Below are 16,226 nucleotides of genomic sequence, written 5' to 3'. Positions count from 1 at the left end.
AGATCATGACAAGAATCTGCATATTGTCAGAGGACCGACTGGTGGAATATGCCTGCAATTGCTGACTTGTCTTTCCAGAAAGTGTTGGCCTTAGACTATCTTGTAAAAAACACTAGAATGTCCTTTGCTTCAGTTGACTTTGCCTTGATGTGTGTTCCTTCCTTGTAAGACCCAGCTAAACCTCAACTGATATGTAACATCTCAGAAGAAATTCACAATGATTCGTAACTACTGTAGGGTAGTTAAACACTGGAATAAATTGCCCAGGGAGGTTGTGGAATCCCCATCTCTGGAGATATTTAAGAGTAGGTTAGATAAATGTCTATCAGGGATGGTCTAGACAGTATTTGGTCCTGCCATGTGGGCAGGAGACTGGACTCAGTGACCTCTCGAGGTCCCTTCCAGTCCTACTATTCTAGGATTCTATGATGTCTAAGATGGTGTTATCTTCTTAAGATGTGTGTCTGTAGTTCCTTCCTCTTAGCCTCCCAACTGACAAGTTAGATAGCACTGGATTTTGGTTCAGGAAAAGTCCCTGTATCACATTCAGAGTATAATCCAGACCACTAAGGAGTTGGTGTTAGCACCCGCCCTGCAACCTGGAGTTCCTCACCATGCTTCACTGCTGTGGTTCCCAACTTGGGCTCCTCACAAACAGCCATGCACTATGAGGGTCACACCTTGAGTGTTTGCATACAGCTGCAGCCTGTCAACAACACTGACCTGGACAGCCTTGGTTACTACCTATAGGGTGACCCAACACAATCCCAAAATGTTTGTTCTGCACTGTCCAGCTTATCTGAAGAGTACCAGTATTTTAGGTCCGTTGCCCAATAAGGGAACAAAGTCCAACAGTCTGCTACTTTAAAGAGAGTGACCCAAACAATTCAGTTTGAACACAACATTGAATGAGTCTGATTAAAGAATAAAAAAGTTCAATTAACTACAAAGAAATGATTTTAAGTAACTACAATACAATGTAGTAAAGTCTGAAATGGTTACAAGATAAAATGTTTTCTAGTGCTAAATCTCAAACTAGACTTGGTTCAAGATCAAATCCTTACCCCATGCTCACAACAAGGCTGACCAAATTTCAGGTCAGGATCTCTTCCAAAGTCAAATTGGCTGTTTCCTTTGTCATCTTAGGTGAAAAAGGAAGATAGATCAGGAGAGAGAACTTTAGGCAGTTTTGCCCTTGACTTTATGGCCAGTCATCCTTGAAATGCAAATCCTGATATTTGCCTCTAGATAATGTTGATTCCCACTGTGAGATTGGAGTCACAGAGTCTCATGTCATGTGAAAGGTTCCATACTTGTGTTTCCTAAAACATAGATCAATCTGTTACTGTCCTTCTGTCAAAGAATAGTCAACTGACAGGTGACAGCCCATCAACTTTGATGACACATGGCTAAAGCCATGAGCTTGTTCTCTCTCTTTGAGGCTTACCTAATCTCGTAATCACATTTTAGTGATAATATCACCTTATGTTCATAACTATACATGTGTTGCTACATACATTTCACCATGTTGCTACTGAGGAATGAGTAATTAAAATGATACCTCACAAGGCATATTTGGTACAAAGATTATTAGAACAGTGTACAGGATGTGAATAGAGGATACCAATATAGGGCACATTTGGTCAGACTCCATTTCACCATGCTTCGTGTGTACCCAAGAGCTTCCAACCTTGGCTGTGATCCACAAAGGCTAAATGGTCTCAATTGCATTCTCTCAGTTCTAAGTGTCTTTGTGAGCCAGCCTGACTTTTCTTCTTTACACAGACTCCTGAGTGATATACCAAAAGCTTCTGCTTAGAACATGAACAAAGCTAGCACTGTAAGCAATAACAATTTTTTTCTGACTTCCTGCACTTACACACACCACAATTCTAGAAAGTTATTTACTAGAAACTGAATAATTAATTTGAGGGTCACATCTTGAGACATATTATACTCTGTTTCCTTTTATTACACACACCCCTAAACATACAGGAGTCATAAAATGTTCCCCTACATTGGATCTAGTATCCGTGCTAATGAACAGGTTTCTCTGGACCTAATATCAGGTCATGTTAAATACTAAGAATGATTTCACCAAGAGCTTCTAGTACTGGATCTAGACCATGATCTTTATATATTAATTTGCTATAATTGCTGTCTGGAAGCAAAGCATTTGAAAAGAAGGGTCATATGGCATTTGTGAATAAACCACATAGAAGTAAGGAGTCCAAATTGAAAGTATTTCTAACTGTAGCAAAAACTAAGGTATTTCTGGGTGACTCTCATCTATCTTATTTTCAGTAGATTTTCCGGGGGCTTATTTTCATTTTCTGAAGGTTTGGAAAGATAATGCTGCATTTCAATATTTTTACCTAAAATATTGATCACCTTATGAACAACTTGAGGGATCGAGGTCTAAAATGGGCTGCAAGACATTGTTTTTCTCTGTACCCGAAAAAATGTTGGGCTGTTACCAAAATACAGGTTGAACCTCTCTAGTCCAGCACACTCTGGTCTGGCAGCATCTGTGGTACGACATGATTTTATTTAGGTATATGTTCACTTATCACGGGTGTGGCAAAGTTTCCTGCAGTCCCATACAGTTTATTTGCAGCCATCAGTCCTGGCTCTTACTGTTCTGTGCTGTAATTTAGCTCTAATGTAGCCCTAAATGTCTTCTAAGAGCCCAGTAAGCAGTATAAGTGTTGGTAATGTTGCTAGACAATACTGACCTCCCATGATTTAGCAAATTCTCTGGTTCGGCACTGGTCAGGTCCCAAGGGTACCAAACTAGAGAAGTTCAACTTGTACCAGTCTCTCCACTGAATGTGTTCTATTGTTCCAATGTGAAAGAAACTGATCATTGCACCCTTCATCTTCTGATGTTACAAAGGTCTTGATAGGGTTTGTTTATTTCAATTCACTTTGAGGAAAAGATAAACATGTCCCTGGGAACATGACTGAGTTCTATCAAATATAGGGCTGCTAAGTGCTTAAACATTTTCATAATTAATTGTCCTGTTAAATAATAATGGAATGCCATTTATTTTAAACATTTTGGATATTTTCTATATTTTCAAATATGTTGATTTCAATTATAACACAGAATATGAAGTGTACCGTGCTCACTTTATTTTTACTACAAATACATATTTTAAATCACCTCATACAAGTACTTTATAGTGCAAGCTCTTTATCATGAATGTTAAACTTAAAATGTAGATTTATGTTTACAAAAAGCTTTCAAAAATAAAACAATATACAACTATAGAGCTAAAAGTCTACTCAGTCCTACTTCTGTTCAGACAATCACTCAGGCAAGTAAATTTGATTGCAATTTGCAGAAATAATGCTTCCTGCTTCTTGTTTATAATGTCACCTAAAAGTGAGAACTTATAGCTGATGTTGCAAGATATTTATATGCCAGATGCACTAAAACAGGCATGTCCAAAGTCCGGCCCACGGGCCAATTGCGGCCCGTGTTCCGGTTTAATACGGCCCCACAGGTAATTTGGCAATATCTATCTTTTATGGCCCCCAACGAATCCATATGTATTGAGATGAATACATTGTAAAATCTGAGTTAATGTCAGTTGGTCTAAATCAGTTATAAATATATTTGGACACAACATGTATAATTGGTGTTATGTTCCTGTTCATATTTTTTTAACTTAAAAGTTGACAGACAACCTTTATTACCAATAATATGTAATGTACTTTACAATGTTCCTGACATATATTTCAGCTTCCTGGATTTTTTTTCATCTGGCCTTCAGATATGAAAGGCAGAGTGATTTAACACCTGTTTAGATTTGTCATCCATGTGACGAAATGAAAAGTATGCCGTTTGCAATAAACTTTGCATAAAATAGTTAATTTGCATTTAATTTTAATGGTTCAAAGAATGTCAGGCAAAATGGTCAGCCCTCACGCATGTTCACTTCATCAAATCTGGCCCTCTTTGAAAAAAGTTTGGACACCCCTGCACTAAAAGATTCATAGAATCACAGGACTGGTCATTAGGTCCAGTCCCACACACTCATGGCAGGAGCAAGCACTATCTGGACTACCTCGGGTAGATGTCTGTCTAGCCTCTTCGAAACCTCCAAAGATGGTGCGTCAAAGTAGGAATTTTATTTGCCTCATTAAGTTTCATGCAAACTTTACTGTCCTATAGTAACCCTGTGTGTGTGTGTGGCTCAGTTTCCCTGGGCACTGTACTAATAACTAGATGGTCATAGGAATTTCAGTGTGATAGCCTCCGACATGTATATAATGGCTACTAACCTTCATAATCTGAGCTCAGGAGGGCGTGCGAACAGTTGATACCTTCTACCCGGGAAGAAGGACAAAGGCTGGAGGAGGACCCTGGCTGGGGGGGCTAGGTCCAGAAGCTGGGGGTGAGTCAGTCTTGGCTGGTTGGGGAAACAGGTGGAGGGGTAGGGTCCTGCCCCTGGGCCCACCTATCCCAAAGATAGATAATACTGATTGCTTCTGGTTATTGTGCTGACAAGTCTGTTCTATGCTGTGTCCCTGTCAACTAATAAATCTTTTGTTCTACCTACCTGTTGGCTGAGAATCACATCAGACTGCAGAGGGGACTGCATGGTCCAGTAACTCCCCCTCATGCTGGTGACAGATAGAGATAAAACAACTTCTCTAGGCAACTTATTCCAGTGCTTAACTCCTCTGACAGGAAGTTTTTCATGATGTCCAACCTAAACCTCCCTTGCTGCAATTTAAGCCCATTGCTTCTTCTCCTATCAGAAGTTAAAGATAATTATTTTTCTCTCTCCTCCTTGCAACAAACTTTTAGGTACTTTAAAACTGTTATGTGCCTTCTCAGTCTTCTTTTTTCCAAACTAAACAAACCCAATTCTTTCAATCTTCCCTCATAGGTCATGTTTTCTAGAACTTTAAGCACCTTGTTGCTCTTCTCTGGACTTTTTCCAATTTGTCCACATCTTTCCTGAAATGTGCTGTCCACAACTGGACACGATTTCCCATCTGAGGATTAATCAGCATGCAGTAGAGCAGAAGAATTACTTCTTTTCTCTTGCTTACAACATTCCTGCTTATACATCCCAGAATGATGTTTGGGTTTTTTTTCTGCAACAGTTTCACACTGTTGACTCATATTTAGCTTGTGGTCTATTATGGTTCCCCGATTCCTTTCCGCATTACTCATTCCTGGCCAGACATTTTCCATTTTGTATGTGTGCAAATAATTGTTTCTTTTTATGTGAAGTACTTTCTTTGCATTTGTCCTCATTGAATTTCATCCTATTTATCTCAGACCATTTTGCCAATTTGTTCAGATAATTTTAATTATAATCCTATCCTCTAAAACACTTGCAACCCCTCCCATCTTAGTATCATCTGCAAACTGTATAAGCATACTATCTATGCCATTATCTAAATCATTAATGAAGATAGTGAACAGAACTGGACCCAGAACTAATCCCTGCGGAACCACACTCTTTTATGCTGTTCTAGCATGACTTACTACTCTTTGGGAATGGTTATACAACCAATTATGCACCCACTTGCTAATAGTTCCATCTAGGTTGTATTTCCTTACATTGTTAATGAGAAGGTCATGCGAGACTGTATCAAAAGTCTTAGCAAAGTATAGCTATAACACATCTTCCACTTTCCCCACCCACATCTACAAGGCTTGTTATCCTGTCAAAGAAAGCTATCAGGTTAGTTTGACATGATTTGTTTGACTATTTATTTGACCATGCTGACTATTACTTATCACCTTATCTTCTAGATGTTTGCAAATGAATGTTTCATTATTTGCTCCAGTATCTTTCCTGGTACAGAAGTTAAGCTGACTGATCTGTAATTTCCTGGCTTGTCCTCATTTCTTTTGTTTTAAATAAATGGACACTAAATTTGGCCTATTCCAGTCTTCTGGAATCTCTCACTGATGGTTGTTGTGGGGGAGCCTTACCTACCCCCAAAACACACCTGTTTACATACCATTGATTCTAGCCTGGTATCAGTGAAAGGATTTTCCTTATAGCCTGCTTAATTCTTGCCATGGATCTTGCTCATTCTCTGGCTGGGAGCCTGGTTTCCAGTAGCCTGCCTGTCTGTCATGTCTTGCCCATCCAGTGTCTGGGGGCTGGTACCTCTGTGGTCCTTAGATTGACCTTGCACCAGCCAACTAGGAGCAAGTTTTCTTGCATCCTGTTTGTTCTTTCTGAGAGAAGGAGCAAAAAGGTACTGTCCTACAAAACCTCCCCAGAAAGCCAAAAGATATACAATTTTTAGTTTAGCAGTTCTGAGGAGAAGACACTCACAGCCAAGGAAGAAACAGAGATAATTAGTTAAATATATTTTACAAATCTTGTGAAGGATTCACTTCAAAGAAAGACCTACAAAGTCTGCCATATATGCTGTTTAGAGGCAAAGAATTCCGGGAAATTGTTTCTGAAGGGATAGTCCCAAGTCCAGGCTCAGGACAAAGATTTGATTTGCCCCAGTTGCCATGCAATTGGAGAACAGCATACTGTAAAGAACATCTGATGTAGAAGGGGCTGAATAATCCAATACTTAATGTTTTAAGAAAGTGTTTAAGTTATTATGGAAAGTTAGTGTGTGAAAAAAGAAAATAATTTGGAAGTGAATCTTATATAATTGTTAATCCAATACAAACATAGCTCATGCTATCTCAGAAAGAGATCCATGTAGTCCAAAATGTTATCTCTGGCAATGGCCAGCACCAAATCCATCAAATGAAGATGCAAGAAACCTCACAATAGATAGTTATGGAATAACTATGAAAAAGACAAGCTTTTTGATCACCTTAATTGGACAATGGTAGCTTATGTCCTAAAGTAATTTGGGTTTACCCACTTCCTATTTTTCTTTCCCAGTATAAATTATGGATGTTATCTCTACTACATATCTAATTCTTTTTTTTTCCAACTAAGTGCTTTGCCTCAATAAAAGATTATATGTAGTATCTGGGATCATCTGGTCTTACTGACATTTGTGTTTTCAAGTTATGTGTCTATTTACATTTATGCTATTGTCCACAAGAAAATCCCAATCATCACTCTAATTAAAAGAGAGAAAATAAGTGTACATAAAAATCCTTAGTTTTGAGGAAAGTTCTGAGTTTATATATAATTAATTAGCTTCCAATCTGGTGAACAGGATTAATACAAGACACATAAAAGAAAGAAGACTGAGTTAATGCATTTAAAATTACATAATTGGTGACTGAAAAATTCTAAAAGGAAACGAACAACAAATTAATTAGCACTAAATGGCAGTTTCGTCATTCAGTACTTGCTATTGATTATTACATTTGTTTATGCTGATCGCTTTGTTCTTTTCTTCAAACTAGAAAATCTCCATTGAAAGAAAAACATTGAAAATTCTTTCCCAGCCTAAACAATAACATGATTTTGTGCTTCGTTTCCCTCCCACCCACACATTTCAATTACGTTTTTGCTCTGAGAGCTTTGGAAAGCACAGTTAGCATTGAGCAATTACCAGGTACAAGCAAAAAATGTGTTTCAATAACTATATATGCTTATTTTTTAACTCCACCAGAGTTATACAACTTCCCCATATACAGAATCAAGTAAATTTACCAAATGCTGATTAATAGGATTAAATAAAACTAAAGAGAAGGGAGTGGATTCAGATGCCAGCCTGGACCATGGGAATAAGAAAAATGCCATTCAGGTAAAAACAGAATGCCATAAAATGTGAAAAAATAGCCAGCAGCAGTAATTTTGAGCTGGGAGAAGCAAAGTTATGGAATCATGCACAATGGACTGGTGACTTTTTTTTTTTTAATAATCTTGTATGTCCATCTAGCTATACTTATAAATGACATTGCTGTATGTTCCCTGTGACCTAATCTAACTGCACATGAATATGTATAAATTCTCTCAGCAGAGTCCCCCATCTCTGTCACCCTAGGAATTGGGAAATGTGATGTAATCAGCAAAAGACTTAACAGCTGATTTTCCTATTTATACATACACAAGTGCAAGCACTTATGAGAGATATGTGGTTTCTACTAATTTTAGGGAACTGTAGCCCCTTCAGTAGTTCTCCAAATCATCTAGTAGTAAAGTGCTGCATCACATCACTTTGTTTAACAATATAGTTTACTAGAATATTTACTTAGCATTGCTTGGATCCTTAACTGAACTAATTTTTGTTTTGTTTTTTTTTAAATAATTGCTCTCAGGTGGGGCTGGGGATGAGGATTTCAATATACACCAGCATTTCCCAAACTACGGGCTGTGGCCTGGTACCGGGCGATGGGAAAAAAAATACCGGGCCTCAGTGTGGCTGCCGGGAGGGGAGCAGGGTTGGCTGGGAGGAGGTGTTTCTGTGGGGGAAACCGGCCGCCGGGAAGCAGGGTTGGGGGCTGCGGGGCTGTCCGGCAGAGATCGGGGAGGAGGGGAGGGGAGAGGAGAGGAGGAGGCTGGGGCGGCCAGCGGAAGCAGGGCTGGATGGGTGGGGGAGGCTGGCTGAGGGAGATCGGGAGGAGAAGGACAGGAGAACCAGCCTCCGGAAGCAGGGCTGGACAGGGGCAGCGGGGCTGGCCAGAGAAGATCGGGAGGAGAAACGGGGGAGAATCGGCCGGCTGAGAGGGGGTGGGAAGAGTGGGGCTGGTCGGTGGGGTCGTCGGGGGGAGTGGGGCTGGCTGGGTGAGATCGGTGGGTCATGGGGGGGGAAGCGAATCGGCCAGCGGGAAGCGGGACTGACCCGGGCACATGCAGACCTGGGCACACGAGTGAGTCTGGCCCCAATGATTCCATTTTGCCCCTCCACCCCCATATCCTCCCTCGAGTAGTTGCAAACTGCCTGGCTGGTAGACACACTCACACAGTGTTAGCGCATCTACCAGCCAGGAAGTTCGCAGCTACGGACTGATACATCTAATAATAATAAAATGTACCTAATTAGAAAATATCGGACATTTTATGTGTCCGGTATTTTCTCAATTTGTTTCCTGGACAGAACCCTCAAATACCAGACTATCCAGTACAAAACCAGACACCTGGCAATCCTACCCCTCCTTGCACCCTCACTCCTAGCCAGATATCCTACCCCCAATCTGCTCCTGCTCCCGCCTCCTAGAGTGCCCGTGCAGCACTGGGTCCCCCAAGCCCTGGCCCAGGCTGGGCGGAGGATGCAGCCGGGTGAAACACTGAAAATTTATTCATTTTTAATTCTTTTTTTATATATGCCTTTATATTTTTGGGATGCAAAAAAACAGTACTGAAAAAAACAGGTTCCAACTAAAGTAAAAAGTTTGGGAAACCCTGGTCTAGTCAGCTTTCTATCCATCTTACAGTCCATTTATCCAATCCATATTCCCTTAACTTGCTGGCAAGAATATTGTGGGTGGCTGTATCAAAAACTTTGCTGATGTTGGCACTGGGGGCTTTGGGAGGACCAGAAACAATTTATTTGAATATTCATCATTTGTTTAATGAATATGCAAATATGCAAATGAATGTTACCGGTCCTCCAAAAGCTGGTGAATGGATTTACTGGTCCCCATGTCAAAAAGTTTGGGAACCCCTGGTATACACAACTCTCTCAAATATATAGTAGATTGTGGAATAAACTACTGCAGAATCATAAGTGGGCTTTGTGAGTGTGCAAATTATTACAAAATGAAGTGACCTTTGTTCTGTAATACAACATCCAAAGGAGGAGCTATTCCAGAATAGCTATTCTGCTCAACTTCCCCATTTTCTTCAATTTACCCCACAGGCAAGCCCTTAGTTCTACAAGTCCTACACATTGGGTGAATTCCCGGCTCCACTGAAATTAATGGCAAAATGCCTACTATCTTCAATGGGTCAAGATTTCATCTATTGTTTTTAACATGTCATCTATTTCCAGTGGGGGGAGGGATAGCTCAATGGTTTGAGCATTGGCCTGGTAAACCCACAGTTGTGAGTTCAATCTTTGAGGAGGCCATTTAGAGGTTTAGGGCAAAAATCTATCAGGGATGGTATCTGGTCCTGCTGTGAAGGCAGGGGACTGGACTCAACTCAATGACCTTTCAAGGTCCCTTCCAGTTCTAGGAGATAGGCAATCTCCATTCATATCAGTCCCTCTTGTAATGTAAAGAATCTACATTATTCATGATTTAAGTAAAATTTAATCCTATTTGACCATTAACATTGAGCAAATAGCACATCTTAACCTCTTTTCTAAATTGCATCCTATAGTTAATTTAAAGTAAAATGATCTATGTGAGGCCTGGCCTATAATTAAAATTTATATTAGCAAAAGTGTCTCAGTGTGATTTTTTTATTATTTTACTTAATCAACATAAGTGACCGGGAGTCCTGTGGCACCTTATAGATTAACAGATTTATTGGAGCATAAGCTTTTGTGGGCAAAGACCCACTTCGTCAGATACATAGGACTCCTGGTCACTTTTGCAGGTTCAGACTAACACGGCTACCCCTCTGATACGAATCAACATAGTTACACCAGTATAAGCCCTAGAGCAGTGGTGGGCAGCTTATTGTTTGCCCATCGCATGCAGCCCATCAGGGCTCTATGGGAGGCCCACGAGACATTTTGTTTACTATTGTCCATGAGCAGGGTTGCCAGAGTCCACTGGTTTCCATTCACATTGTTTTTTTCCTACTGACATTACTAAAACAACATGCACATAAAGCAAGGGCACAGGAAATGAGGTGTGTGCTGATTGAACACAACACTGCCAGTGAGAGCCCTCTGCATCCAATCAGAGCACTGCTGTAGTTCAATCAGCAGACTCCACAAATTCTAGCTACATAAACACAGTTAGCAAAACTACCCTATCTCAGAAGACCATCTTGGTTATGACAATCTTGAGGCCCAGTGAGATGAAGGAGGGCTGCCCATCACTGCCTTAGAATATATTAGCAAAGAAGTGCTTTTGCCAGGATAAGTTTTTCATAAAAGAGAAATAAACTAACATGATCTCATTTATACACTACAAGTTGAATGTCTCTAGTCCAGGACTCTCTGGTCCAGCAACATCCATGATCCGGCATCACTGGGGACCCCAACACTGGAGTGCCACAGGGAATACCTGGTGCAGAAGGACCAGGGATATAGCCGGACCACAGAGCCAGGCTGGCAGCTGGGAGCAGAGCCCTGGGACAGTGGGCCAGAGTCTGGGAGCAGAGCTCAATGGCAGGAGCCAGGCCACAGGCAGCAGGCAGGGCCCAGCCAGGAACAAGGGGGGTGGGAGTCGGGGTGGGGAGAGCTGGGCAACAATGACCTCCCCTGGTGCAGCAAATTCCCTAGTTCAGAACCAGTGAGGTCCCAAGGGTGCCGGACGAGGGAAGTCCAATCAGTACTAGTGTTATACCGCTACTGAAGACAATTATGAGATTTAAGATTTTAAAAACTCAAAACTAACCTTAATTAAGTCACTAATTTATTTGGAGCAAAAGAGGTCATAGAGAAAGGCTGAACTATTTATACAGTTGTACTGTTTTCAGACATGCAAATACAAAAATTGTTTTAAATTATGTTGCTAAAAAGATGTGTCTACTTACCAATGGAGGGCCACCCAAGAAAATTGTTCCCTGTTTGCCAACTATAATACTTTCATCAGCCATTGCAGGTACATATGCTCCTCCCGCTGTACAAGATCCCATTACCACTGCTATCTGAAGGAAAAACAGCAATATATTTATTGACAAATTAGTCAAAGCTCTTTGAAATTCAAAGGCACACGGTTACTAATCTCTTGTACAGGTTTTGGCAAAGGTTCACAAAAAGTGACATGTGATTATTAATGTCCATGCAGAGCAGCTATAAGTTTTGGTTAGGTTGGGTTTTTTTAAGTATTTCTTTGATAACTACATGGCATCTCTCTAGCTAAGTTTATGACCCATATAATCTTAGCATCCAAATGCTTACCAGTGCCAGATTCTCAGTTGGTGAAAATCAGCATAGCTCCACTGAAGTGAATTGCTGATATATACAAGTACGAAGTCCCTAGGTATAAGTGTCTGAGGACTGATGGCAGGACATTTTAAGAGGAGGTGCCTTAATTTCACTGGGAAATGATAGGTCTAGCAACAGAGCCCATGCTGGTTGACCTTAAGAGCAAACCGTAAGCACACTTCTTTTCTCTGGCTTTTGCCTGATATGGTATTGATGTCATGTTTATTTCTAATAGTGAGGTGTAATTATTATTACACCACACAAAGATAATTTAGTGGTGTTTTAAAAGAACTGACTTCTGCCCAGATCTACAGTGATGGGTGGGATTCTTAAAAATCCAAAAACAAATGTATAAGAAAAATAATGTAGCAGCCAGTGATACCAGAATGAAGTCTCAGATCCAGTTTTAAGAAGGATTCACAAGCAAGGCCTTTCAAGGCAGGTTACAGAATAAAGTGGTAACATTGGTATAGAGAAAGCAGGCAGTCTAATGTCATTTGGACCCAACTGATCTAGCCTAACACAGCAATAGGAGCAAAATACTGATATTTTTCAAAACAGGTCACTACCTAAGTTCCCTCTAAGTTGCACAGCCGTGTGACTGCATAGCTATTTTCTAAGCCCTGCTCAGAGGTTGAACGCTCCTGCACAGGCAGAGAGCTCAGCTGACCATCAGGGGGCAGGGTGTCTAGCTAAGCAGAAGCTAAACAGAGCTGCCACTTCTTTAACTGAAGAGCTCCAAGAACAGATAAGCAGGCAAGATAAGGAGGGGGAAGAAGTAGCTGGGGGGAGTGAGTGAGTAATTAATTGGCTTGAGAGAAAGTCAGAGGGGCAGAGAGTTTGGAGAGTCCTATCTGCCCGAGGAAACGGACAGAGAGAAAGAGAGAGAGAAGTAGAAATCCTGCAGTCTCTTGAATCTTCCTGCGCTGGGAAGGGTGAGGCATTTGTGCAGTGAGGTGGAGGCAGGGGGGCAGTTTGTTTAGGGTATCCTGACTCATTTGCTGCAATCCTCTCTGACTGTCTAGGTTAGAGGGGATGGGTAAAAGCAGGCTGCATGGGGGAGGGAGGGTGCCAGCAGGAGAGTTGCATGATTACATTTCAAACAAAGTTTACATGGGTGTTAATGGCTTAAGAGAAGAAAGAAAAATATTCTTTTAACAGATATTTTTTGGAATGTTGCAGATATCTAAAACTCTGAACTTAATGATTTTTTCAACATCCTGTGTTACAAGTAATATATAGTAAACTGCATTGCATTAAAGCCAGATTTTTTATATGTGGTACAGTTTTGGCTCTTCTAAGTCAGAAATAGCAAGTAGTAGGTATGATGCTAGTTTTACAGGATGAAACCTTATTTACAAACTCTTTGAAACATGCATCTGTCTACAAATCCAGAAGCCATGTGTTAATTTGTTCTGGGGCTTCTACTCTTTGAGGTGGTGACACACACAAGGTAAAAGTTTCAAACCAGGAGAACTTTTATCTGTTTTTACAGCGTGGATCCTAAACATTCCCCAGAGAAACTAATAAGCCATAGTGAATTCCTTTTACTCTCCTTTCCAGTGTCAGTAAATACTGTATTAGTCATGCTCTCCTTGCAAATGCTATTTTTAGTTGACTCATAGATTTGTTTGGCATCTTAAAAACTGAGATGTGTGTGGATAATATGAATTTTGCTTTGTTTACTAACTTGAGTTGCTAGAAAGGATGATGATACACAGGGCCTGATGAACCACAGCGAAAGCCGCTCACCAGCCCTGCACTGCGCACGTGCAAGAGGCACAATGCGCATGCATGCGGCGCTGGTAAACAGGCGCCGGGCTGAAATCTACTCGCCAAGGGCGAGTAGATTCAATAGATTGTCAATACATTTACTCCAAGGGTGGTGGTAATTTTTTTATTTGATTTCAAATTAAATATCGTAATTAAATATAATTAACTATCCCTTGTTTTAATTTTCTTCCACACATATGGACTGTTATATAGATGTTTTATTTGTGTGTGTGTGTGTGTGTGTGTGTGTGTGTGTGTTTTATTTATAATATAATATAATATAATATAATATAATATAATATAATATAATATAATATAATATAATATAATATAATATAATATAATATAATATAATATAATATAATATAATAATGTATTGGTGGTGCATATATCCACACACTGGCTCAATATTGCTGTTACGCATAAGAAATTTCAACTCACCCAAAAGAAAATTCAATCCGCCTACAGACAGAAAGGCTACGACTACACTGGCCACAATTTCCGGAAAAGGGATGCAAATCAGGTAAGTCAGGATAGGGAAATCCACGGGGGATTTAAATATCCCCCGCGGATTTAAATAAACATGTCCGCCGCTTTTTTTCCGGCTTGGGGAAAAGCCGGAATAAAAGCGTCTAGACTGGCGCGATCCTCCGGAATAAAGCCCTTTTCCGGAGGATCTCTTATTCCTACTTTGAAGGAAAAAGAGATCCTCCAGAAAAGGGCTTTATTCCAGAGGATCGCGCCAGTCTAGACGCTTTTTTTCCAGCTTTTCCCCAAGCCGGAAAAAAAGCGGCGGACATGTTTATTTAAATCCGCGGGGGATATTTAAATCCCCCGTGGATTTCCCTATCCTGACTTACCTGATTTGCATCCCTTTTCCGGAAATTGTGGCCAGTGTAGACGTAGCCAGAAAATGTTAGAGGGAACACTGGCCACTACATGCTTGGCACAATGGTCACCCTCAAGCAATAGGAGAGAAAGTAAACAAAAGATAAAGGACCAAGAAGAGTGGTGGTTAGATGAAGAGCTCATCCTCCTTGCTAAAAGGTTAACGGAATGAGGTCCATGCCTATGGGGACAAGGTTATTTCCAGTGGAGGAATGCCCTGAAGACTGCTTGTGGGGAGGCTGAAACATTCTGTAAGCACATGAAACCAAAACCAAAACTAAAGAAAAAGGCTCTCGAAGCAGCAGCAGCATGGGCAACAGGGAAAGCTGTCACTAATCTGTCCAGCCTGGAGCACTCCAGGAAAGACAACTAGAGGGTTACAAATTCAGTTTGGACTTATCTAAGAATAATTTGGCTGAATTTAAGGCATCTGAGTGTGCCAGTGCAGCTTCTGCATTACAGAATACAATAACTTTACAGGTGAAAACAGGAGAGTGTGAGCATCTGAAAATGAAAGTACAAAGTTGAATGGGGAGGCGCCTACATTTCAAACGAAGCTAAAGATATTCAGGAAGCTGTCAGAATGGTGTTACAAGAAAATAAAGACTGGGTCCCAGATAACACTGACCCAACAGTGTGTAAGCAGCAAATAAAGAAACTGAAAACCCAGTTGGAAACCCAGTGGGGCACAGCAGAAGTAAGGGGAGGTGTGAGTGTGGGCATGGAATCTGTAAAGACAGTTGTCTGGGTCCTGAAAAGAAAGATCCTGGATGGTCATAATCTCCACTTACTGAGGGCTCCTAAAGCCCCTGGCAAAAAGGGGGCATCAGGATATGAAATTAAAAGCAAGGGTGATAACAAGAACACAACATGACCCAAATGATGCACAAAAATAAAGAGAAATAAAGCAAAATATTAGAGATTTCTGATTTTACCGCAGCTCAGCTATGGGTAGCTGCTCAGCTATTGGGAATGCTAGAAAGCAATACATGTCTGGATTGAATGATGAAGGTGTTGGCAGGGACATGGTGGAGGCCAGCAGATTATGAGGTTCAAGCCCAGGTCTGTACTAGTGCTTCTGACCAACTTGTTTAATTAGTTAACTTGTTAAACATTAAATTTAAACAGGGGTGAGGGGTGGATTAGTGGGGGAGAGAGGGGCGCCATCACAGCTGGGCTCAAGCAGCTATGTAATTGATACCACTGAGATAGTACACCGCCGTTTGCTCATCCCCAAGAACACGTGGTTTGCTGACCATGTGAGCCCCTGCTACCATGCCCGACCCACCACTGTGGGAAGGGAAAGTTGCACACTCCCAGCAAACGGGAGGGGGAGATTGTGGCAAATACAAGGTAATTGTGTAAGCTCCTACCACCATGGCTGACTCCTGCTTCCACCAGCAGGCCCTTCTGCATGTGGGCATCAAAGTAATGAAATGAGCTACAAATACAATAAGAAATAAAGTAGTCAAAAGTTTCAAGTGAGAGGAGGTGCCAAAGACTCTCCTGAGTTGGGACATCATTTGGTCTATGCGTGCCCCTGATTACAGTAGAACATTCTACCGTTAAAAATCAATGAACCTAGAAAGAAGAGTTTCTGTTATACTGTGGCA

The 16,226-nt window shown here is 40.9% G+C and overlaps 1 protein-coding gene across 1 annotated transcript in view; it reads right to left on the bottom strand.

The window, feature by feature from the left end:
• MCCC2 (methylcrotonyl-CoA carboxylase subunit 2) overlaps positions 1 to 16,226 on the bottom strand; it is an 85,617-nt gene that overhangs the window by 45,696 nt on the left and 23,695 nt on the right. The window contains exon 7 of the mRNA XM_075932240.1: positions 11,559 to 11,672. Within this exon, the coding sequence (XP_075788355.1) occupies positions 11,559 to 11,672 (114 nt within the window). The remainder of the gene's footprint in view (positions 1 to 11,558; positions 11,673 to 16,226) is intronic.

The sequence above is a fragment of the Pelodiscus sinensis genome, chromosome 6 (genome assembly GCF_049634645.1).
Source record: "Pelodiscus sinensis isolate JC-2024 chromosome 6, ASM4963464v1, whole genome shotgun sequence".
Lineage (NCBI taxonomy): Eukaryota > Metazoa > Chordata > Testudines > Trionychidae > Pelodiscus > Pelodiscus sinensis.
The sequence above is the reverse complement of the archived record's forward strand: the minus strand, read 5'-3'. Positions and strand labels throughout refer to the sequence as shown.